General features: G+C 39.1%; 1 protein-coding gene across 3 annotated transcripts in view; it reads left to right on the forward strand.

Moving 5' to 3' along the window:
- The window catches only part of CYB5R4 (cytochrome b5 reductase 4), an 88,792-nt gene that overhangs the window by 7,996 nt on the left and 56,127 nt on the right, over positions 1-24,669 (forward strand). For all 3 annotated transcript variants that reach the window (XM_060283298.1, XM_030859417.2, XM_060283297.1), the window contains exons 2-3: positions 2,859-3,012; positions 23,430-23,530. In XM_060283298.1, the coding sequence (XP_060139281.1) occupies positions 2,886-3,012; positions 23,430-23,530 (228 nt within the window). In that variant the 5' untranslated portion in view covers positions 2,859-2,885. The remainder of the gene's footprint in view (positions 1-2,858; positions 3,013-23,429; positions 23,531-24,669) is intronic.

Consider the following 24,669-nt stretch of genomic DNA (forward strand, 5'->3'; position numbering starts at 1 on the left):
TCTACAAATAAGAAGCAGAGACATGGAGACCCTACCATATTTGGGTCTCAGTACCGTATTTATTGAGACCCTACCATATGCTGGAGATGTGATCTCTGTTGGGGAGGGGGAAATTTCTGCAGAAGTGACACAAGACAGATTAGCAGGAGGAAAAGAAACAAACTTAATTGGCATGCACAGAAGTCTTGTAGAAATGGGATCTAATGTTATGGGTCTAAGCTCGTACTGCTCGCAGCACGACAGGCCAATAAGGGGGAGACAAATTGCTGGGGTAAGGAATCATGACTTTATTTGAAAAGCCGGCAAACGGAGAAGCTGGTGGGCTCATCCCCCAAAGAACCATCTTGCCTGAGTTAGAATTCAGGCTTCTTTTATACTAGAAGGGGAGGGAGTAAAGTCAAACATTCCCTGTTTCCCATCAGCCTCCAGAGAGGATGTGTTAATTTCTTCGTCCCTGCAATCATTCGCAGGTGGGCCTGGTCAGGATGTTTCCTGTGAGCTAAATAAAGGTATTTTAGCTTAATGCTCATTGCCCGGATAGCCGGGTTCCCAGAGATGGGCCATTATGTGTAATTTAAACTTATAGGCGACATCCCTTTAGTGATTAACTTGTAATAGGTTCTTCCCTATTACACTAAGGAGTGGCCAAAGCTGGCAGCTTTTATACTTTTCAGACAGACAGTACATTTGAGAGGAATTGATGGGACAAAGAAACTTAGGTCTGGATACTGAATTGGTAAGGAATTTGAGCAAAGTTTGGGCTTGGGTGGTAAATTAGTAAACAAATAACAAGATTTGTTTACAGGCTTCTTGGCCCTGAATTTCCTATCTCTGGTGAGAAGGATGTGTTTCTACCTCCCAGTAGAGGGAGGGCACCTTTCACATGGGAGATTTATTTCCTGCTTTCAGGGAGATAAAGAGGACAGTCAAAGTGTTCCTCTTGCATGGCTTGCCCTGGGCCCCAACATCTCTGTTGTCAAAGAGTTTAGTCCAGCAAGCTTCACAGACTAGTAAAGAGGCAGTTATAAATACCATAGGGACTGTAACAGTCTGTTATGACCTTGAAGGAGTCGGGGTCAGAAAAGGCTTCTGGAGGAAGTAATGTCTGCGGGGGAGAGAGCGGAATCAGTTTCCATTTACCTAAAAGCATAGAATGGGAAGGGGCAAAAGTTAAAACGTGGAGCTGGTGAGGTAAACTATGACCAGATGATGAAGGGCCTAGTAAGCCACTCGAGGGCATTTAGAGACATTACTATAAGGATTATGAGGAGCCACTGAAGGAGGGAGGGGCCTAGCTTAGATTTGCATTTCCAAAAGATTACTACCTGCAGGTGATAGAATGGTGAAAGAAGTGGTTTGGGATGGGAAAGATCATATGCATTCTCACACTTTACTTCATTTATGAAGACCAAGAGACCTAGAGAGTTTTAGCGATGGTAAGATTGGGATGATGTGGATTGGTAAGAAGGAATGTGAAGCTGGAAAGGCACCACAGACCTAGTAACTTGGTTATTTCGGGGGCAATTGAATATCTAAAACAGATATGATTCAGGAAAGTGAGATGTGTGTTTTAGTACTTTCGGGCCGCTCTAACCGAATATCATAGGTGGCTTATAAACAACAGAAACTTATTTCTCACACTTCTGGCGGCTGGGAAGTCAAGATCAATGCACTGGCCAGTTCTGTGTCTGGTGAGACCCCGATTCCTGGTTTGCAGCCATCTTTTTAGTGTCCTTACTTGGCGGAAGGGGTGAGGGAACTCTCTAATGCCTGTTTTATAAGGGCACTAATCGCAACAACTTTATCACCTACCACAGGCCCTATTTCCTAGCACCATCACATTGAGGATTAGGATTTCAATCTGTTTTGGGGGGACACAAATAGCAATAAACTTCCTTGAATATGACTACTTTTATGTTAAACAGTTATCTGGTACTATGTTACAAACTAGTTATACAGGTTAGATGTCTTGAAAAATTTCCACTAGGGTGTCGCAACTGGTTAAAACACTAATTGTACCTCTTATCTAAAAGCTTTGAAAATGTATTTTGTAAAAAAAACCAAAACCCACAAAATCCCAAACATCCTGTTATTAAACCCTCTAGGCAGGAGAAAGCAAAGTTTTGTGCAAAGCCCAGGTAATAAATAATTTAGGCTTTGAGGGCGTCATAAGGATTCAGTCTCTTCACCACCAGCACCACCACCATGGGTGGAAATTACTCGTAGCTCAAGGGCTATACAGAAACGGGCATAGGCCAGTTTGCCAACCCCTTCCCTAGAGTGTGACAGTTTAGAGACATTATTATAAGGAATATGGGGAGCCACCGTTTTAATATTTTCCATTATTTGATAACCTTTGTTTCTCAGTGGATTCTTAGAAAACATATTACCATCTCATGTGATTTCTAATATTCTGTGTATGTTGAAAACCCAGAAAATCAACTTCAGCCAGTTTCTGTTTTCTTCTATCAAATCCCTTGATTTTTAAGGCAAAGAAATTTTGGTCCAAATTGGTAAGCGACTAGAACATATTAGCAGTAGAGCCAGGACCAAAATTTGTTTTCTGACTCTGGGTTCAGTACTATCTTTGTACTATGATACCATTTGCATGGACATTTGTGTGCCAGAATTTCTAAGCCCCACCTCATGGCCCAGGTACTTTATATAGGGTTCCATTTATAATTCTGATACCACGTCCTAAAGCTGAAGAAGACTTTTAGAATTGTTATATTTGAGTTTTCTTATCTTTTGGAGTGGGAATCAATAATGAAGTGGCCTGAGGACCAGCAGCAGGAAGGGGAAGGGAAGGCAGCTGACTCGAAAAAGCCACACTGAATTCTTCCTTGTTCCTTTTTGAGGTCCCTCTGAAACAGGGCAGAAGTCTTATGGATTGGATTCGACTGACCAAAAGTGGAAAGGACCTAACAGGATTAAAAGGAAGATTAATTGAAGTAACTGAAGAAGAACTTAAAAAACACAACAAAAAAGATGATTGTTGGATATGCATAAGAGGTAGGTGGTATTTATTATGTACTGCAAAACGTTTTGGCTAGGGTTTCCAGTTGTAATGCTGTACAGCCCCTTGGTCCTGTTATTTGGTGATATGATTTGCAATTAGATAACAAAAATATGCCTTACACTGGGGCAATAAATTCTCTAATTCGGAATTTGGGTCTGAATTAGGGCAGTATTTCTTCCCTAAGTCTCTGTTCACATAGCATCCCTGTACTGTATTCCCTTTGAAAGAAAACAAGTGTTTACCAGGCAATTTAATACCAAAGTAATAAAATTATTCAGTAACACCTAGTTTGTATGGAATAATGTTCCACCTTTGTGCCGTGTAACAGAATTCTGTAGGAAAAAATGTCTCTGAGAATCTAAAGTAAATCAGAAAACCCACATTAAAGCCAAATCCTTAGTTCTCACTTGCAGCACTTTTTATTACTTAATCCACGCTTGTTAGCAATAAGAGTTACCTGATTTTTCTAGCCCACAGCAAATTAGAACCCCCAGGCTAGAAATGGATAGATTGGGAGAGAGTGAGCAGAGAAAGAATGATAGTTGATGGAAGTAGATCTCATGGTGTCCTACAGCCTGGTATCTGGGAGAGAAGCAAAAACAATTAAGGGCTTGCAGCTGTGCACTGGGTCTCCACAGCAATGTCCTTGAGTCATCTAGATGGGGTTCAGTATATCCACTATCCTCAGTTCAAAGAAGAAAGGAAGTGTGTCATTTATTGCTGTTATCGCAGTTGTAATTTTATCATTGTATAATTTTGGTTTGTTGTCAGTTATCCTGATGACACTGTCACCTGTATGAGGGCAGGGACCATGTCAGTCCCCTGCTGTGTCCTTGGTGCCTGGCACATAGAGGTCATCAGTATGTGTTTGTTGAACTAGTGCAACACTTACCATTCTTAAGAAATTTGGTTACTTGAAGAGGTGGTTGTCACAGTAGATCAGTGGTGTAGTAAATGGAAAGACACCAGTAGCACTGTTAGTTTGCTAGGGATGCCCAAACAGAATTCAACAAACTGGGTGACGTAAACCACAGAAATTTATTATCTCACAGTTCTGGAGGCTAAACCTTAAGATCAGGATATCTTCTTTGGGCTTGAAGAGGAAGCTGTCCCATGCCTCTCGCCTCTCTTCTGGTGGTTTGCTGGCAATCTTGGAGTTGCTTGGCTTGTGGTGGCATCACTCTGATCTCTGACTTCATCTTTATATGGCATTCTTCCTGTGTGATTGTCTGGGTCCAAACTTGCTGTTTTTATAAGGACATGGGTCATATTGGAGGAGGGGCCTGCCCTACTCTAATATGACCTCATCTAATTACATCTGCATTGACCCTGTATCCACATAAGGTCATGTTCTGAAGTATTGCAAGTTAGGATTTCAATGTATGAATTTGGGGGTACACAATTCAATCCGTAACAGATATAATTAGAGTGTGGAATGTTTTTCAGTGGCAGAGGGTATGGAATCTTCCAGGAGGGGACGACTTAGCTTGTTCTGAGGCAGAAGAACAGATGCTCAACTTTTCAAAGTTTCTCAGGGAAATACACTGTGGATAGACCAGTAACTTGGAATGAGGATTCTGCCAGACACAAAAAGCTCCTTTTGCCATTTGATAGGGTTTTTAATACCCTCCTTGCTTTCTCTCCGTGCTGCATACCTGTTTACCAGGTGCAGGTAACTGGCACAAAATGACCTCCCCACTGTGCCCAAGTGTCTTCTGCTGGCCTGGGTGAAGTGGAGGTCAGTTTCCCACGAGGATTTCTCAGCTGGTCCAGGCTATGGGCGTGTCTGAGCTGTTTCTGCAGTAGGAAGCCACTTTTTCAGAAAACTCTCTCATGTGAACCCTTCACATCCTAGCGCTATTAGATAAATGAGGCATCGTTACAATGCAGTCATACTTTTTTATTCATTTGATGTACTGATGGAGGTCAGGGACGGGTTTGCTATGTTTAAAAAGTAATACATGTTGCTCCCAGTTACATATCTCCCGTAATGATTTGAATGGATGACACTCTTCCGGTAAGGTTGTTGATTTAAGGATAAATTCTTTTAAAGTTTCTGTTGGAGAATGTATTCTACCCTACTAATAATTGGGCTTTTCCCCCCGGGTTGCAAAGTAGGATGTGTCTTTTTTTTTTCCCTTTTGACAGAGTTTGGTTTTTAATGTTAATAAAGAAACATCTGATTTAGGCCCTGCCCTGGCACCCTCCACTCTAGGAGGAGAAGGTAAATAACTGGTAGACAAGTCTGAGTGAAGTGCCCTACGAGGGCTGCGAAGAAAGTGATGTCAGATTGCAGGGAGGGACACCTGTGGGTCAGCAACATCGGAGATGCTTTTGTGATAGAGATAAGCCTTGAAAGGGTGGACAGGATTTCAACCAGCAGGGAGGGGGAAGTACACCCAAGCGGAGGGAAATGCTAACCAAGGGTCTAGACACAGAAAAGCTGGAGGTATGTTCTGGAGCTTAGGCTGCCTGTTGGAGAATTATAAGAAGGAAAACTCTGAAGGCATGTTAGGGCAGATTATGGAGGACCTTGAAAGCCAAGCTGAGAACTGTGTTCTTAATTTTGATGGCAGTGTGAACTGCTGGAGGTGCTTGAATGTGGGGACAGAGAAGGCCTCGGAAAAGGTAGTCTGGTGGTGGGCATAGTGAATTGAAATGAGACTAGGAAAGCATTTAGCTCTTACAGAAGTTCAGGTGGTAATAGGTGAACCAGGATGTTGACAAAGGCAGCAAAGTAGGATGAATGAGGATGACAGACAAAGTAGGATGACAGACAAATTCCCGGTAATTTCTAACACAATCCTCTATGAAAGTAGAAGAAAGCACAGGACTGAATGTAATTGTCTTTTTCTTCTTAGCTGTTCTAATTTAAAATGTTAGTGATACCTTCTTAAAGGGAATGTATGCCAATTTAGCTTTGAAGGTCAGTGCTAATGTTTGGACCCAAGTTTTAATCAAAGCTCTACCACAGGGAAGCATGGTATCAAGGTATATATTTTTTTCTTTTTTTAAAGTATTGGATTCTTCCTTTTCTAACAATTGCCCCATTTTTAGATCAGTTCAAATTTCAGCTTGATCAGACCAAGGGAGACACAGTGTCTCTTTAGAAAATATACACTTTGGCATGGGTTTTTATAGCTAATATTTGGGGGACTTTTTTTTTTTTTGAGTACATAGCTGTTCTGCTTAATGTTCAGGTGTGCTAAATCTAGTCACGTTCGTAAAAATGATGGTGTAAAAAGAGCACTTGGCTGGCAGCTGACTGTAAAATGTGGGCATTGGTCTGGAATGATCTCAAAGGCAGGTTTATGGAGTTTCTGATTTGTTCACTTAATTCTCACCTTTCTGTGTAAAGTATGTAATTCCTATAATGCAATAGGAGTTAATTGGGACATTGAGGGACTGGATGGGAGAGAGAGAGCTTTTTCAAAAATTTTGTTGAATTTCCCGTTAATTCATGCAATTGTAGTTTTCTCTTTTATTGCTATTTCTCTCTGTCTCTCTGTCAAGAACTAAAGATGATTTACAAATATGTGAAGATTTGAACATGAACATTTAGGTGTTTGAATAAAAATCTAAATCACTCATCTGTGAGAGCTCTGTAGAGCCTAGATCAGACTTTGTTTTTTCTGTAGTATATTTTACTGTAGTATGTAATCAGTGTGGGTAATGATGTATTAAGTCATGAAATCATCTTTTGGCATCATTTTAATCTTAGGGTGAGGGGAAGTGTGGCCTGATACTCAATAACAGTCCGTTTAAATAAATGATATTTCTAAAAAGTTGATTACAGTAAATATATTGGCCATTCTGCTGTTAAAAATTTAGTGAAGGGCTTCCCTGGTGGCGCAGTAGTTGAGAGTCCGCCTGCCGATGCAGGGGACACGGGTTCGTGTCCCGGTCTGGGAAGATCCCACATGCCGTGGAGCGACTAGGCCCATGAGCCATGGCCGCTGAGCCTGCGCGTCCGGAGCCTGTGCTCTGCAACGGGAGAGGCCACAACAGTGAGAGGCCCGCGTACGGCAAAAAAAAAAAAAAAAAAAAATATAGTGAATGCAGTTCCCCAAGTGGGATTTAATGGATTTCATTTATAACTTAGAAATGAACATACTTTGATTTCTCCTAATGCTGATTGTCATATGCTAGTAAATTGAAGAGGCCTGCTTGAGACCAAAAGTGACTTTTAGTGGGTTTGTATTTTTCATGTTTCAATAACTAAAAAATCTTGGCAGATTGATTCCAAGAAATGGTATTTTTCCATTACCGTTTCCTAGATTTCTAGGTTCATTTACAGTAAACTTTTAAAAAATTTACTTGTATGACAGTAGTGTAAATTTTTATGAGTGCATCAATCCTCATTATTGCTGGGTTTCAAATTTGCCTACTCACTAAAATTTATTTGTAACCCCCAAATCAGCACTCATAGTGCTTTCATAGTAATTTGAAGATGTGCACAGTGCAGTGAAAAATTGTTGCTGCCCGAGCACACGTTCCTAGCTGAGGTCAGACAAGGCAATGTTCTGCCTTCTTGTTCCAGCTCTCTCACAAGTGTCTTTTTTACCATTTTTTTAGTGCGACATTTTTCACATCCTGTGCTTTTCGTTGGTGATTTCACTGTATACATGCCCCCTGCCCCACAAGGAGAGTGCTGAAGTGCTGTCCCAAGAATGCGGTCATGTGCCTTCTGGAGAAAATATATGTTAGATGAGCTTTGTTCAGCCATGAGTCATAGTGCTGTTGGCTGTGAATTCAGCGTTCACGAATCTACAGTATGTATTGAATAATATGTCAAGCAGAACATACATTAAACAAGGTTATGTTTTGATTGGTTGACAAAAATGTGACCAGGGGCTTGCAGGAACCTCACCTTGTATTAATATTTTCCCTTAGGAGCAGTGGTTCAGTGTTGGCTAATTCAGTGTTTGAAGTGAGTTTGTAGAACGTAACTGCCTAGAGTAATGAGAATTGACTGTGGTTCTTTAGGTTATCTTTTATTTATACTTCAGTAATAATAAAGTAAAATAAGTTTTATACTTTTTAGGTTAGATTCAAACCCACCAAGAAGAGAGCTGACTTTTTTTAACACCAAGTTCTTTTCTCCAGGTTTCCTTAGCTCCCTGCTTCAATGCTGTTTTGAGAAACTAGTATTTCTGTCTCTAGCTGAGAAACTTTTTCTGTCTGAAAATTTTCTTCTAGAAGCAGTTTTTCAAGTTTGGAGCTAATGCTTTAATATCTAGTAGAAGGTATTATCACAGTAATGTAGACTGCCTCTAAACAATACTGTATTGTTATTCCAGTCAGCTCAACTGTTCTGTACATCGTCTGCTTTGTGTAGCAGCCTCCTTACTTGCTTCTTGACAGTTTGCAGATTCTCGAACAACTCCCTTCTGCTATCACTTGCTTGTTTAGGAAATACAAACGAACATTTTTTCAGGTCTGTTTCCCTTTATTCATCCATTTCTAATCTAATCTGTAGGTTCTCAGGTTGCCTATTATACACCATTAATGCAGGTAATCTAGTCTGTTGATTTTATTCTGTCCTACTGACATATGAGACCATTCCATTTCTTTTACTTTTACTCTGTCTTTATCTCCTTAATTGTTATTCAATCTCTTCTTTCTTTTTTTGACTCTTCCTCTCTCTGTACCACCCTTTCCATTCACTAAAAATCCACTAGAGGGGAAAAAACTGATGTTCTGGGCGAGTGGGGGAGGGCCTCATCTAACCCTCAGGTGTTTTGCTTGATTGACACAGTGGTTTACAGACTTCAGCCAACATTTAGAAATTTCCTTTATAAGAAAGTTTTTGATTACAAATTCAATTTTAAAGAAATTTTTAGGGCAATTCAAATTTTCTCTTTTTCTTGTGTCAGTTTTTATAAGTTACATTTCTCAGTATATTTGTTAATTTCATCTGTTATTTACCATATTGGCATAAAGTTGTTTATAACATGCTCTTATTATCTCTTTAATGTCTTTAGGTTCTATAGTGATAGACCCTTTTTCATTCCTAATATTGATAGTCTTTGGTTTTTTTGTTTTTTTTCTTTATCAGTCTTACCAGAAGTTTATCAGTCTTAACTTTTGGCTTTGATTTTCTCTGTTCCTTGTCCATTTTCTATTCACTGATTTCTACTCTTGTTACTGGGGAGGTGACTGTTTTAATTTCTCTTCTTCAACATTGGCATCTATACTTCTGTGGTGATAATTTGCTTGCAATTACTCTTGTTATAGTCTTAGTTAATGTCTGAATTACCTGGTAGCAGGAAACTCAGTGTTGGGATTTTTATCCCAATTTACATTTTAGCTGTTGCCATTATCTTTTTACCAGAGGTTTTTGCTCACTTATTATCCAGTCACATAATTCTCAGATTTTTAATTAAAATCACATATATAGCTCAGTATTCTTTATAAGAAGTGTTTTCTGTTTTTAAACAGCAGGTTGATGATGTGTGAGATCTGTGCTATGTGCTAAGTGTTTACTTTTCCCGACAAACCTATGAAGTAGGTATTCTGCTTCACAGATGAAGGCACGGAAGCTTAGCGAATCCTCATTTTCCAAATGATGAAACTGCAGCTGAGAAAGTGTGTTAGTGGGGACTCATGGATGTAAGTGTTAGAAACTCCAGCCTAACTTGGATTAAGCAGAAGGCTAAAAAGTTACAGGTGGAGCTGACTTGAGGAGAGGATTGGTACAGGGGCTCAGGTGGTGTCCTCAGGATCTGCTTTCACACTGTCTGTCAGTTTCCCTTCTGGGCTTGCTCCATTTTAGGACTAACTCTTCACAGCAGCAAGATGACCACAGCAACTGTAACCCCAGTTCTTTTCAGGTTCTCTTCCTTTTATCTAATAGCTAAAAGAAAAGCCTTGGAATTGGCTCCGATTGGCACAGTTTTGATCATGTTCTCATTGCTGGAATTGTAGTTCTATTTAGGGGGAAATGGTGTACTTAATCACTTAAACCTAGGTCACAAGTTCATCCTGTAGCCTAGAGAGGGGCCACAGTGAAGAGTCAGGGAGGAGGATGTGACTCCTTGAAGAAAAACTGCTGCTGTTGCTGGAAGGGGAGTGGACACTGGGTAGGGAAAACATTAATGCCCGCTACAGAGCATAGAGTAACTTGCCAAAGCCATAGCTGATGAGAGTAGAGCCAGTATTTTAACCTAGGCAACCTGATTCTAAGCTGTTATGCTTAAACTACACGGTACTGCTTCCTGTTTTATCATATTCAACTCTAGATTGGATCCTGGCCTAGCCTTTATGCGTAACTCACTTTGAGTGCCATTCGTGAATTAATTTATTATGAAATTACGATGGAGTGCCTGTTACTTGTAGCTCTTCCCTTGTGCTAAATAGCATTGCTAATTAACAGTCATACAGGATAGCCTTCCAAGGCAATTTTTATTTTTAGTAATTTAATGAAATAATAGCTTTTGCTTTCTGTGTGACTTTGTGTGTAGTTGTCATTCATAAAAAATAGAGACTATAGGTTTTAACTTTCTCTATATTGGTTCACTCATTTATTAATCAGTATTTCTTGGGGTCTACTATGTTTCATGCATGATAACAGGTTCTGGGGAGTGACATGGAAATTTAAAACAGAGCTGGCCCCTGCTCATGGAATTCACAATCTGGCAGGGAACACAAAGTGTTACTCAAGTCTGAGGAGTATTGTGAAGGAGAGGTCTGCTGTGCTAAGAGTGAAGATTCCAGGAGATTGAGTAGAGATGAAAGGTAAATGGGCATTAACCAGGCAGAGAGGAAGGGGAACTATATTACAGGTTCCGGAAAAAGCACGTGCGAAGTCTAGGTGGTGTGATTGTGTGAGAGAAAGAGCACAAGTGCAACACATAGGTGTTCACTGTGAATATGAGGAGCTTCAAGTTAGTGATACCTGTATTCTTTCTTCTCAGTTTCTTGTATTGGAAAGTCAAAGACATCATTCTTTCTAAGGCACACTCTTTTCTAAGGCTTGACCCTTTATGTGCTCTTATCAGTCCTCCTCCAGCGTCTTCTGTGACCTCAGGTAGTTGTTTATCCTACATTGTTGAAACACCCTCAGTTCTTTCCTTTCTTTCTTCCAACAGCTTCTTCCTTTCAGTCTTCTCATTTTTTCTGGTCCTCTTGGACTTTGCTTCTTCCCCTGGACTTTCTTCCTCAGTATTTGATGTATGTCCTCTGTTAGAACATCTATAACGTTTTTGGGCCATTTCTTCTATTTTTGTCTTTTTATTTAAATTGAGTTTCAGGGTATTACTATGCAGCTTCTCTCCCTACCCCTAGCATCTAGTACAGGGCATGGCTCATGGGCAGTGTTCAGTAAATATCCTTTGAATCACATGTAGGACTTTTAAACCACATATGGTAGGGATATTTTAATGTTTTCACAAAACAGTGACCAGTTGAGGGACTTTCATTTTTGCTGTTTCCAGGTTACATTGCTCTTAGAGTTGCTCTTAGAGTTAGGGAATATATCAATTCCTTAATCAAAAAGTTTGTTATTTCTGGACAGTTTTCTGATATATACTCATGGTCAGTTATTCATTTTTGAGCTCATAGAATGTGAGCTGCAGCCTGATGGGGATCCTATGTTCTCTCTCCTTTGTACAGCTTCATATTTCCTTTTGTAGACTTTGCACACTGTAGGGGTTAAGTAAATATTGGAGATTTCTTCAGGGCCATTTTTTGCCATTAATATTTTCAATTAAACCTTTTATTTTGAAAAAGCTTCAGACTTTCAAAAAAAGTTGCAAAAGTGATGCCGTGAACTCTAGAAACCCTTCACATGGCTAGATTCACCTATTGTTGACATAGTCATCATTATATTTTAATGAATCCATTTTATCTTCACTACTAACTTATTCTTTATACCTTTTTGTTATCTTTGTTTTAGTCATTGCTGTAAGGGTTTATGATACACAATTTAAATTTATCACAGTCTACCTTCAAATAATATTATACCATTTTACATACAGTGTAAGAATATACTTCCATTTCCTTCTCCAGCGTCTTGTGCTATTATTCATTCCGCATATGCTATAAATCCTGCGACATGTTACTATTTTTGCTTTAGACAGTCACTTATCTTTTAAAGAGATTAAGAAAATGAAAAAAATTACCCACATTTTTACCATATTCAGTGCTTGGTATATTTTTGTGTTGATCCAGATTTCCCTTAAAGAACATTTCTTGCACTACAGATTTGCTGGCAATGAATTCTCAGCTTTTGTTCATCTGAAAACATCTTTATTTTGCCTTCATTTTGAGTATACATTATAATTGGGTATAAAATTCTAGGTTGACAGTTTATTTTCCTCAGCGCTTTAAAAATGTCACTCCATCTTCTAGTTTGCATAGATGAGAACTCTGTTGTCATTTTTTTTTTGAGGTACACGGGCCCCTCACTGTTGTGGCCTCTCCCGTTGCGGAGCACAGGCTCCGGATGCGCAGGCTCAGCAGCCATGGCTCACGGGCCCAGCCGCTCCGCGGCATGTGGGATCCTCCTGGACCGGGGCACGAACCTGTGTCCCCTGCATTGGCAGGCGGACTCTCAACAGCTGCACCACCAGGGAAGCCCTTGTTGTCATTCTTAATTGTTTTCCTGTAGAATGTAAGGCTTCTTTCTTCTCTGACTGCCTTTAAAATTTTACTTTGCTTTTCAGCAGTTTGACTATGATGTGGTTTTCCTTTTATTTTTTCTGCTTGGGGTTCTCTAAATTAACTTTAGGAAGTTTTGGGCCATTATCTCTTCAAATACTTCTACTCTTCTTTTGGGATTCCAGTTCCATATACGTTAGCCTGTATTGTTCCACAGCTCTTAGATGCACCATTCTGTTTTTTCACTCATTTTTTTCTTTGTGTTTCAGTTTGATCATTTTTGTTGACTTTTCTACAAGTTTACTTATTTTTTCCTCTATTGTGTCTAGTCTGCTGATTAACTCATCAGAGGAATTCTTCATTCTGATATCATGTTTTTCATTTTTTGTGTTTTCATTAGGCTTCTTTGTATAGCTTTCATCTCTGTGCTGAAATTTCCCGTTTATTAAGTGTCAACCTTATTTTCTACTAGATCTTTTAATATATTAATTAGAGTTATTTTAATGTATCTGTCCTATAAGTTCCAGTATATGCACCATCTCTAAGTCTGGTTGTATTGCTGTTTTTCTCTGTTGACAGTGGGTTTTAACATTTTGAAAAATGTGTCTTTCAATTTTTTGATTGTGTGTTACACATTGAATATAGATGAACAGTAGAACTTGAGGTGTTTATACTCAGAGATGGTACACTTTTGGATGTGAGGGTGATCTGGCTGCGACATCTGTCACCCCATTGATCACCAGGGTTGATTCGGCTGACCTGGATGGCTAGGCGGGTCTCCCCTTCCTCCCTCACCACTCCATGTGCATCCCTCTTGAAGCTGCATGCTTGGTTGAAGAGGATGACCTTGCCCGATAGAGGGGGACTGTTCTTCCGTCAAGGGTATATGAGTAGCTGCGCTCCCCTGCTAGAACCTGCAAACAAGCTCTCAGGGTCATTTGTAGGAGAACGTAGGGTAGTCAAGCTTCCAGTACTCCACACACATCCAAATGAGCTGCTGCATGTGGCAGTCTGCCTTTCTTTAACAGAAGGAAAAAAAAAAAGAAATGGTACACTTTTTCTGGCAATTAGGTTGAGTCAGCTTAGTTAGTAGTTGATCTGGGTTTGGGGTGGTTGTTATTGTTATCATTGGTGCACCACTGACTTCAGATTCCTCCAGCAGTAGGTTACTGCTACCTTGTTTTTGATGCGGGGCCTTAGTGTTGGAGGATTTTTTCATTGTCCCTGTTCTACTCTTCTTAACTGACAGCTTGCCCTATATACTTGCATAGGGTCTCTCACCATGTTCTTGCCCCTCTCCCAGTGGCAGACTGCTCTTACTTGTTGTTTGATGTAAGACTTGTGGTGGTAGAAGGGGTTTTGCAGTTTTCCTGTTTCAGCCTCAGTCTTAGGCAGGTCCTGTTACCTGAGCCCCATGGGCTGAGCTTTCTCAGTGATCCTGTCACTTTCGCACTGCCTCTTACTCAGTGCAGGGTTTAGAATGCAGGCAGATTTCTTGCCCGTGGCAGCTGAACTTTACCTTATATCAGGAGGGGAGGAGGAGGACGGGGCAGAGGGCATGGGGTGTGAGCAATTACTCTGCCTGCCTTCCAGTCCTAGAAGTCATCTTTCATATCAGCGTAGGATCTCGGCCTGAGTGGGTTTTCTGTCCCTTCTCTAGTGTTTAGCTTACATTTGCCTAATGTCAATGTAGAGTGAAGGAGGATGTGTGTTTCCTGCCCTATCCAGCAGCAGCTAACCTTTGCCTGATATCAGTGCAGGGACTTGAGGGTGGGAGGCTTTACTAGCCCTTCCCAGCAACAGACTGCGTTTGCCGCGTGTCAGTGTTGATCTGCAACATGGGTGAATTTCTTGCTCCTTCCTCAGCAGTAGCTGATCCCCACCTTGTACTCCTGCAGGCCCAAAGTATAGATGGCCTTTTCTCGGTACTCCTGCTCTACCCTCAAGTCTTGGAGCAGGTACTACACACCTGGACCACCTATGGACCTTTCTCAGGTCTGCCCTGCTCACGCTATTTCCCATGAGCATCTCATGAGGTGCAAGACTATGAAAAAAGAATTGACTGCATGCAGAATCCCTTTGTATCTGAGCCTCTCAGCGTTCTAAATTGGCACTAGTGCACACTGGGCCCTAAAAGAGTTTGTTAAAATTTCCGTTGTTTTATAGCAACATCTCTTTTGCTTGTGCTCTGTCAAAGGTGAAGTGGTTCATATGTCCCATTTCCTCAGAGGGGCTTGTCACTCTGGAATTTAGATATTTGGTTGCCTTACCATGTCACCTCACTGATGGACTCAGAAACTTGCAGCGTTTTGGGACTTCACTGGTGGCGCAGTGGTTAAGAATCTGCCTGCCAATGCAGGGGACACAGGTTCGAGCCCTGGTCCGGGAAGACCTCACATGCCATGCAATTACGGAAGCCCGCGTGCCTAGAGCCCGTGCTCCACAACAAGGGAAGCCACCGTGATGAGAAGCCCGCGCACCACAAAGAAGAGTAGTCCCAGCTCGCGGCAACTAGAGAAAGTCTGCGCGCAGCAAGGAAGACCCAACACAGCCAAAAATAAATAAATAAAATAAATAAATTTATATATAAAAAAAAATCCTCAAAAAAACTTACAGTGTTTTTGGATTATCTGGCTTTTTTCTTTTTGTTAAGGGTGGGAGCAATTTTTTCTTGTGGCTTTCTACTTCTTAAGTTCATCATTATACCTGTTTTTTTTTCTTTTCCCAGCCATGCCGCTCAGCTTGCAGATCTTAGTTCCCCGACCAGAGAATGAACCTGGGCCCTCAGCAGTGAAATCGCGGAGTCCTAACCACTGGACTGCCAGGGAATTCCCCATGATTACATCTTAATTAATCTTTGCAGCTGGCTTGTTTCGGAAAATAGGAAATAACTCAAAGCATAAGGACATATTTGGGTTTTTTTTCCGGGTAACTAATAGCAAGGCAGTTCAGTGTTGGTAGCTGTCATTGGTAGCCCTAAGGCACAGGCAAACAGAGGGAAATGATCCCACGGAATAGGAAAGAGTGGGGTAGTCGGAAAACTGATCTTTTAAAGATAGGGTGTCTTGTTTATTACTGGTGTAAGTTGTAAACCCAGTTTAAGAATAGTAAACGTGTCCGGTGCTAGTAATGTTTGGTCATTATTCTTTCTAGGAGAAGTTTGTGGATTTTTTTCAAAATACTCAGAGTGTAACTGACTGCTCAGGCTGTTGGTTAATTTTTCATGCTTTCACAGGTCAGTTTACTTTTAATGAAACTTAAATGTCAGGGCTCTTTTTCCTAATACTAATAATGTAACATAAGATGACCTTTGATAATTATGGCCAGTCAACCTTCTGAAGTGCTTGGAGGCCTTTATTACATTCCATTTAAATTTTCCTGGGCAAAATGAGGCATTCAGACCAGATTCTTTTAGCTCTTTTGTTAATTAGACTGGTCATCATTGAAGTCGTTTGGTGCAGTTTGAAGCTCTAAGTTATATTCAGGACAGTTGCTGTCTGGTTCTCATTTCTCTGAGGTAGCGCTGGTCTCATTTCTAGTCTTTTTTTTTTTCCTCTTAAAAACTGTGCACCAGAGCTTGGCACTTAATAAGTACTTAAGATACTAATTTTAATTTTAGAGACTTTTGTCAAATGTTCTGCCTCTTCATAGTGAGGTTGATGGCCCAGAAAGGTGAATGGAAGTTCCACGTGTATGGGCAGAACATTTTTTTATGAATTGACTGGGGGCAGTGGCAGGGATCCCCACCCTACTATATGTAAATCTTTTCTTTTAGGCTACAATCTTCTAATCATCTGCAAATAACTTCTGCTGCGATGGGTGGTAGGAGGTGGATCTTAGTGTTTTGACACGTAGAGTTTTACTGCTCATTTTTAGTTCAAACCCTTCCTCCACTAATTGCCGCTTCCCTGAGTGTAATGTGTCTCTGGTTCCTTGTCTCTAGAGAGTAAACCTACACTTCTTGTGGGTTGGGAAAGGGGCTTATTACTTGGTTGCCTTCTGCACCCTCACTTTCAGAACTACCTGGATTACTGATTACTGTACCTTTTCGGGGTTCTGCTGCACATATTGGCTTTTTTTATAGGTTCCCCTCCGATTTACACATAGGCCCTATTTTACCTTTCTTAACTCTGCTAAGTAAATTATTGCTTATCATTTGGCTTTCAGTCTTCCAGAACTTTGCTGCTCTCATGTTCTCTTCTGATTTCTGTGTCTCTGTGGTTTTATGTCTTATTTATTCTTTGTAGTCATTAGGAAGATTGCAGGAATGTGAGAGGCAAATGTGTGCTTTTAATCGCGAAGTCCTGAGATACTCTATTATCCAACACCTTGCAAGCCTACATTCTATTATATTATTCTCAAATACCAAGGCCACATTTACTTTAAATCAATCATTATAAAATCCATTTATCTTTCATTAATATCTTTTCCATTTGTCTCTATTGAAATTAGCAAGATAATTGCCTAGTTTTCTAAAATATTAGGCAGAATTCTGCTCTTAGGTGTAACTGATTAACTCCTTTTGGACTAAAACTCCAGCAAATACTGACTATAAATTGAGGACAACATATTTAAAAAAAAAAAAACCAACTATCTAAAAACACTGGTGAGCAACCAAAAGCAGACAGAAACTAGAGGGTAAGGGTCATCTATATTTAGAAGAAGGAACTGTCACTGGCTGAATTGCCGTTTCCTGTGGCATTTGACTTGAGGTCATGCCCAAGTTGGTACTGTGAAGGGTGGCTAAAATTCAGATGGAGACTCCCAGTCTTGAGTTGAAGAATTTGGCTGGCCTGAAGAACTAGATGACAGAGTTTGGGGCATTTGTACTAACTGAAAAATGAGGAAGAAAATCCAGAAAAAGAGATCCAGAGAGGGATATAAACTGTCTAAATCTTGCATACGGACAAACTCTAGGCAGCCTAACTAAGGCTAAAAGGATTGAACAGAGGTTTTAGTTTCCATTCCCCAAAGGGGAAACAGAGTTGAGAGTTTGAGTCCAGTCAAGTTAATTGCCTACTAAAACAGTCAGTACTCTTTGGAGGAATGTAACAGAATCCAGAATTTCTACAACATACTGTTTACAGTGGCCAGAATATAATCCAAAGTTTCTAGACATGCTCAAGAGAAAAGGCAGTTATTAGAGACTGACCCGGAGATGATCCGGATGTTGAATTTAGTTCACAAGGATTTTAAAGCACCTATTACAGCAATACTCAAGGAAGTAGGGAAACACAGATATATGATGAATGAACAAATAGGAGACTATAAAAAATGGGAATGTAGAACTGAGAAATACAATATATGAAGTAAAACATTTTACCAAATGGGCCTAATAGCAAACTGGACCTAACAAAAAGGAAGCTTAGTGAACTGGAAGATAGATTGATAGAAATTATCTGTAGAACAGAGAGGAAAATGACCCAAAGTAAAATGAATGGAGGCTCAGGGACCTCTGGGATAAAATAGAAATGTCTAATATATATTTATTTGGAATTCCAGAAGGAGAGGAATGGCAGAATGGAACAGAAAAATATTTGAAGAAATATTGGCCAAAATTTTTCCAAATTTGGCGAAAGACATAAAATTGTCAATTCAGAAGCTTAGCAAAACCACACATGATCAATGCAAAGAAAATCACATAGGGACTTGATTTTCAGACTGCTGAAAGCCAAAGATAAAATCTTGAGAACAGCCAGAAGAAAAATACCTGGACGCTATAAGAAGGACTGCTGAAGAGAATAAAATAACACCATCAACTCTGAATTCTATATCATTAAAGATACTCTAAGGATGCAGATGAAATAAAGACTTTTTTGGATAAACAAAAACTACGAATTTAGTATCAGCAGACCTATACTACAAGGAGCTCTAAAGGAAATCCATCAGGTTAAAGGGTAATGATACCAGATGGAAACTCAGATCTTTAGGAAATAGTAAATTTGTGAGGAAAGAGACAGGATTACTTTTTTTCCTCTTATCTTTTAAAAAATACATGACTTTCTAAAGCAAAACTATAACATTGTATTGTGGGGTTACATAAAGTATTAGGGATGGAGGGTGGTAAATTGTTCTTACATGTGAAGGGGTACAACATTAACTCAAACTGGTTAAACTTAGGGATGTATATTATTCATTAATTCATTATAATTCAATGCATTATATTTTAAGTGACTGTTCTAGGGGTTACAATTCAGGTTAGGTACCCACATATGTGTAATATAATGAATTGTACAATTATAATGAATTGTAACCCCTAGAACAGTCACTTAAAATATAATGCAGATAGGTATACTAAAAAGCCAATAGATAAAATGAAATTCTCAAAAAACATTTGGTTAGCCCAAAAGAAGTCAGGGAAAGAGGAATAGAGACAAAAACAAAACTTGGAGGAAAAAAAAAGAAAGAAGAAAACTTGGGGCTGAGGAGGGAGACTAATAAGATGGTAGCTCTGAATTCAATCACATCAGTAACTAATTTAAGTGTAAATGGACCAGTTATTCTAATTGAAAGATAAGAGATTTTCTGTGTGTGTATATGTATCAAGACCTAACTACGTGATATCTGTGAGAGATACACTTTAAATATAAAGACACAGGTTGAAACTAAATATGTAGGAAAAAGTATACTATCTAAGTAGTAAATATAGGGAATTCCCTGGTGGTCCAGTGGTTAGGACTTGGTGCTTTCCCTGCCCTGGGCCTGGGTTCAATCCTTTGTTGGGGAACTAAGATCCCGCAAGGCGTGTGGCATGGCCAAAAAAAAAACAACGGTAAATATAGTAAGATGGGGCTAGATTAATAGCAGATAAAAAACTATTACCAAAGAAAAGACTCTTACTAGCGATAAAGACATTTTATAATGTTGAAAGGGTCGTTAGGAAGACTTTATGCCTGATAACAAAGCTTCAAAATACATGAAGCAAACATTAATAGAATTGAAAGAAAAAATTCAAATCCATTACCATTGTTGTGTATTTTAACACCCTCTTCTCAGCAGTTGTTAGAACTAGATAAACATCAGCCGTAAAATAATGAAAACAATATGCAGTTTCTTTACTAAACACAAGATGGCAAAGTAGTCACAGTACTTGCAAAAGTGGATCTGTGTATTTGAATACAGTGAAATATGCCATGATTTTACTATGTGAGCACACCCTTTTCCTTCATTTATTGTAGAGCCAACAAAATGAACAGTGGTGATTAGTGAAATAAACAGGAATACTGCAGTATAGTAGCATAATACTTTGTATATACATGATGACGTTAAATAAACTTTTGTTGAATTAATGTAATGTGGGGCTTTGGAGTTACATTTGTGTTTGAATTTTAAAACAAATTATTTTAAAAGCTAATTATAAAATTACCACTTTTACTTATAGCAGTAGTTCTCAAACTTTTTGGTTTTAAGATCCCTTTACTCCTTTAAAAATTACTGAGGACTCCAAAGAACTTCTGTTTATGATGGTCATATCTATTGATGTTTACCCTTCAGAAATTAAAATTGAGAAATTGAAAGAATTTAAAAAATTGATTTAAAAATAAACTCACTGTATGTTATTATAAGTAATAATATTTTCATGAAAAATAACTATATTTTCCAAAACAAAATATAGTGAGAAAGTGACATTGTTTTACATGTTGGCAAATATCTTTAATGTGTGGCTTAATAGATAACAACCATATTCTCATATCACCTTCTGCATTTAATCTTGTATACTTGTGAAAGAATTTTTTAAAAAAGGCAGGCAGGATCTTAGTATTGCTATGAAAAAGTTTTGGCCTTGGACCACCAAAAGAGTCTTGAGCTTTGCAGGAGCCCCTGGACCATACTTTGAAACTCTCTGACTTACAACATAGAACAAAGAAAAAGTGAAAAATTACTAGTTAGTGGGTGTGTGGCCTGAGCCATGGGGATGCCCTTCCCTCCTTATTAGTGGGCTGTCAGGGTTCACATATGTGGGTACCTAACCTGAAAAATTGTGGGAGCCCCATCTGGGAGCTAGATTTATAGATATAAAAGGTCCACTTGAGTCTTCCATTGTGCTGTGTCATCTAGAGCTGGGGGTTGAGAATAGTTTGAGTCATGCTGCAATCCAGTTCTCAGTTCAGTTATCTGAGATATGAGGTGTGATTCAGGTTCCACAGGTGGCAAAAGGCTTTTCCTCTCTAAGGGGAGTTGGAGTAGTGACTAAAAAAAGAGCGGTCTGGAATTGGAACCTTCACATATTGCTACAGAGAATGGAAAACAGTTCCTCAAGAGGTTAAACATAGATTGCTGTGTGACCCAGGAAGTTCACTCCTTGGTATATACTCAACAGAAATACAAATATATGCCCACACAAAGCCATGTGCACAAATGTTCATAGCAGCATTATTCATAAAAGCTAAAAAGTGGAAACAACCGGAATGTCCCCGAGCTGATGGATGGATAACTAAAATGTAGCCCATCCATACATGAAATATTATTCAGCTGGAAAACGGAATGAAGTACTGATACATGCAACACCGTGGATGAACCTTGAAAATAGTATACTAAGTGAGAGAAGGCAAACACAAGAGACCACAAATTGTGTGATTCCGTTTATGTGAAATGCCCGAAATATTTAAATCTAAAGAGACAGAAAGTACCTTTGTGGTTACCTGAGGCTGGAGAGGATGGGAGGAATGCTACCTGAAGAATGTTTCTGCATGTTGTTAAATTGTACTATATGTTATGTGGTCCATGGCCTCTGTATAGGGACTCAGATCTTTGCAATATCAATATCAAAAACTCGAAGGGAGACTTCTGCCTTTAAATAACTAATGAGTCTCTGTTTGTTTGTTCCATTTTAGTACTTTTTAAGATCTGGTAATGAGACCACTGTAACTAGTATCTCCTTTGGCCTTAGCTGCTAGGAAGTTCAGGACCACATTTAATTGCTCAATCATAGTAAAACTGTTAGCTAGGCTAGGCAACTGGTATATTTTCTTTTCTTTTACACGTTTCAGTGTGTGTTTTTAAAATTTGTACGCACAAACTTACACAAACTTAAAGTTAATGTATTACTGTAAGGTGCCCATAGTCTTTATCAGTAGCAGTTGGGATTTAAATTACAACAAATAAAAATATACGTGAAAAACCAGAGGCAGCGTTTGCCAAGATGGAAGAGTTCTTTGTGTGTAAAATGGCAACATTAGTTTTCAGATTATACCTGGAATGATATTGATCCTTGAACTAAGCTTTTCAACGAGCAGTTTTAAACTAGACGTTGTATCTTTAAAAGCCTCTTGGGAATAATTCTGATCCTAATCATTACTTCAGACATTTGTGGTCTGTGGAATTTGGAGCATTAAACAATAGCAAAAATTCCTTCTAAATTTGGTGGGGAAAGGTGAATGGGGAAGGAGAGACAGGGGAACTCTGCCAGTTGTTTTTTTTTTTTTTTCTTTTCCTGACTTTTTTGGAGGACTGCTCGAAGATTTTGTGAATTTACTTCTTTTTGTGAATTGCCTTTAAGCAATTTTATAAAGAAACCTGGACTGCTTGGTTATTTTCCAAAATTAAACTGGTGGAAAAATTACAGTACCTTTCTTGAGTGTGAAATTCAACTACTTTCCTTCCAAGATTATTATATAGGATGAACATTTTAAATTATCTGAGGTTATTTAAATTCATGGAAGTCATTACATAAGGAATAGTCCTGCATATAAGAAAACCAGTTGTCCTCCTTGCACTCTTGAGGAGTCTTGAGGGCTGGATTTGTCTGCTCTCTAGTTTACTACAAGTGAAGGATTAAAAAGGAATTCACTTCCTTGGGTAGACTATTCATTGAGCTATTCTATATTTCTTGTTCCCTATTCCTTCTTCTTAAAAAATAAAAACATAGTTAAATATATGAACAGATAAAGTAAATATTGGGGAAGATGAAAGGATTATTAAGATCTAAATAATAATCTTGGTTCCTTGGGCAACTGCAGAGAAGAATTGTGCTTGCTTTCGCAGACTGTGCCTCAGTGGCCCAGTCACCATCTCAGCCTTTGCTGAGATGATCAACATATGGGTGACAGCTCCATTCTTTTTCATCAGATTCTCCTGCCAGGGCAGTAGAGGACGATGAAGTGGTAATATGAGAGAGAGAGGTGGGGGCAGAGAGAACTGTTAAATATTGTATATGGTGTTTCATTATTTCTTTGCCTTAGGAGGCAGTTCTCTATAGGTCTTTGCGCACTTGCATAGCTTGCGAGCAGACGCGCCGACTGTCATTGTTCTAGGCAGTCTTTTCAGGGATGTTTGCGTAGTGCACAACCTTAGATGGTAGAGCGAGTGTCTCCCTCTAGAGCAAAGGACAGCTTTGCTTACTGTTCAGTATAATAGAGATCATGTCTCCCTCCAGAGCAAAGGGCCAGGTGTATTTACTGCCCTTCAGAAAATGTTCGAGCTTCCTAAGCTCAAGGTTGCTCTTCCGTCATGAAGCACATTGAGTTTACGGGTGTTATCTGGCCCTCTTCACATAGCTCTGTGGGAATTGGGGTTCAGGGAACTCATGCAGATGCTGATATTCTAGTTACCTCTACTGATGTAAGTACTAAGCTCTCCTTTGTTTCTAACCTGGGAGTCTCGTGTTTTCTGTCAGGACCCATGAAACTGGCAGGCTAACTTGTTAGCTTGCAAGTATGGTGAAATCTCAGACCCCTCATATTCTTAATATTTCTAAATAATGGTTTGTTAAATGGAATGTATTTGGAAAAATTTATTGAAACATCGATTTCTAATTTGTGCAGTTTGTTAGAAGTTCATTTAGGGTGTTATTTCTCCTTATTTGATGTAGGGTTTGTTTATAATGTCAGCCCGTACATGGAGTATCACCCTGGTGGAGAAGAGGAACTTATGAGTGCAGCGGGATCAGATGGTACTGACCTTTTTGACCAGGTAAGGTGCTGAAAGTGACCATTCCCTCACAGTGGAAGAGTGCTCTTAGGTTCAGCAGTGCGACAGTGGTAGAAAGAAAGAAAATAGTGGCATAAATTTCAGACGTGTGGCTTAAATTTTGAAGTGTGGGAAGATGCTCATAAGTAACAACTGTTCATTTAATTTGAATTATTTTACTAACAGTTTAGAGTTGCTCTCAGATCTGTATCTGGGAGTTTACTCTTAAGTGTTTGCTGCTCCTCTGCTGGCAACTGTTTACTCAGTTTTGATCAATTTTGATAATGGTGATGACTGACTTATAGGAGGTAGTGACCATTAGAGGAAATAACAAGTCCCTTAGCTTCTTTGCTCATTTAGGGATTGTTACATAATCAGCCTGTCTTGCTGTACTAAGTCTGCATATTATGTAGAAAGATCATTAATGAATAGAAAACATATTTTTCCTAGAGATAGCAGAGATTCTGTAGTATGTGTCAAAAGATATTTAAATTAGTCACTTTTCCCCCTTATATTTATTAAAAACAATGATTAGCTCTTATACTGTTTAAAAATCATGTAGAATATGCTAATTACTATCAATTGGCTGCACTGCTATTTTGAAACAACTATCTTGAGAAGAACAGAAATTTGCCTTTGTCTCACAAATGCTTTATTTTGTATTTTAGCGATGATTAACCATGTTGTAGTACTGGATTTTTACCATCTGAGATACTTGAATCAGATTGGCTTATTTTTAGAGTTGCGTTCTGAACAAATGAAATTTGATTTCTGTTCCTCTTACCTTCTCATCCGTTGTAGGATTTATTTTTTGACCAGGATACCAGAAATACAATTTGTTTTGTATTTTAATGTACTTACGTGCATCTGCTTAAATAACCGAATCTCATTTGCTGTTAATGTTTTTCCTGGGTTGGAGAAAAGTCATTTTTACCCATTGGTGATAATAGGATTCTCCTTGGGAGGTCCTCATTGCTGATTTAAATTCCCGTTGTCATTTGATATTTGTTATTGGCTAGCCGTGCAAGCCAAATAGAAAGTTTGGGAATATTTGCCGGAAAACTTGTCTACCATACTTTTATCTGTCCTGTGTCAACTGAAAAAAAAATTCACAATGTGAGAGTTGTGGGTTAAGTTTTATT

Source organism: Globicephala melas, chromosome 14 (genome assembly GCF_963455315.2).
Source record: "Globicephala melas chromosome 14, mGloMel1.2, whole genome shotgun sequence".
In the NCBI taxonomy this organism is placed as follows: Eukaryota; Metazoa; Chordata; class Mammalia; order Artiodactyla; family Delphinidae; genus Globicephala; species Globicephala melas.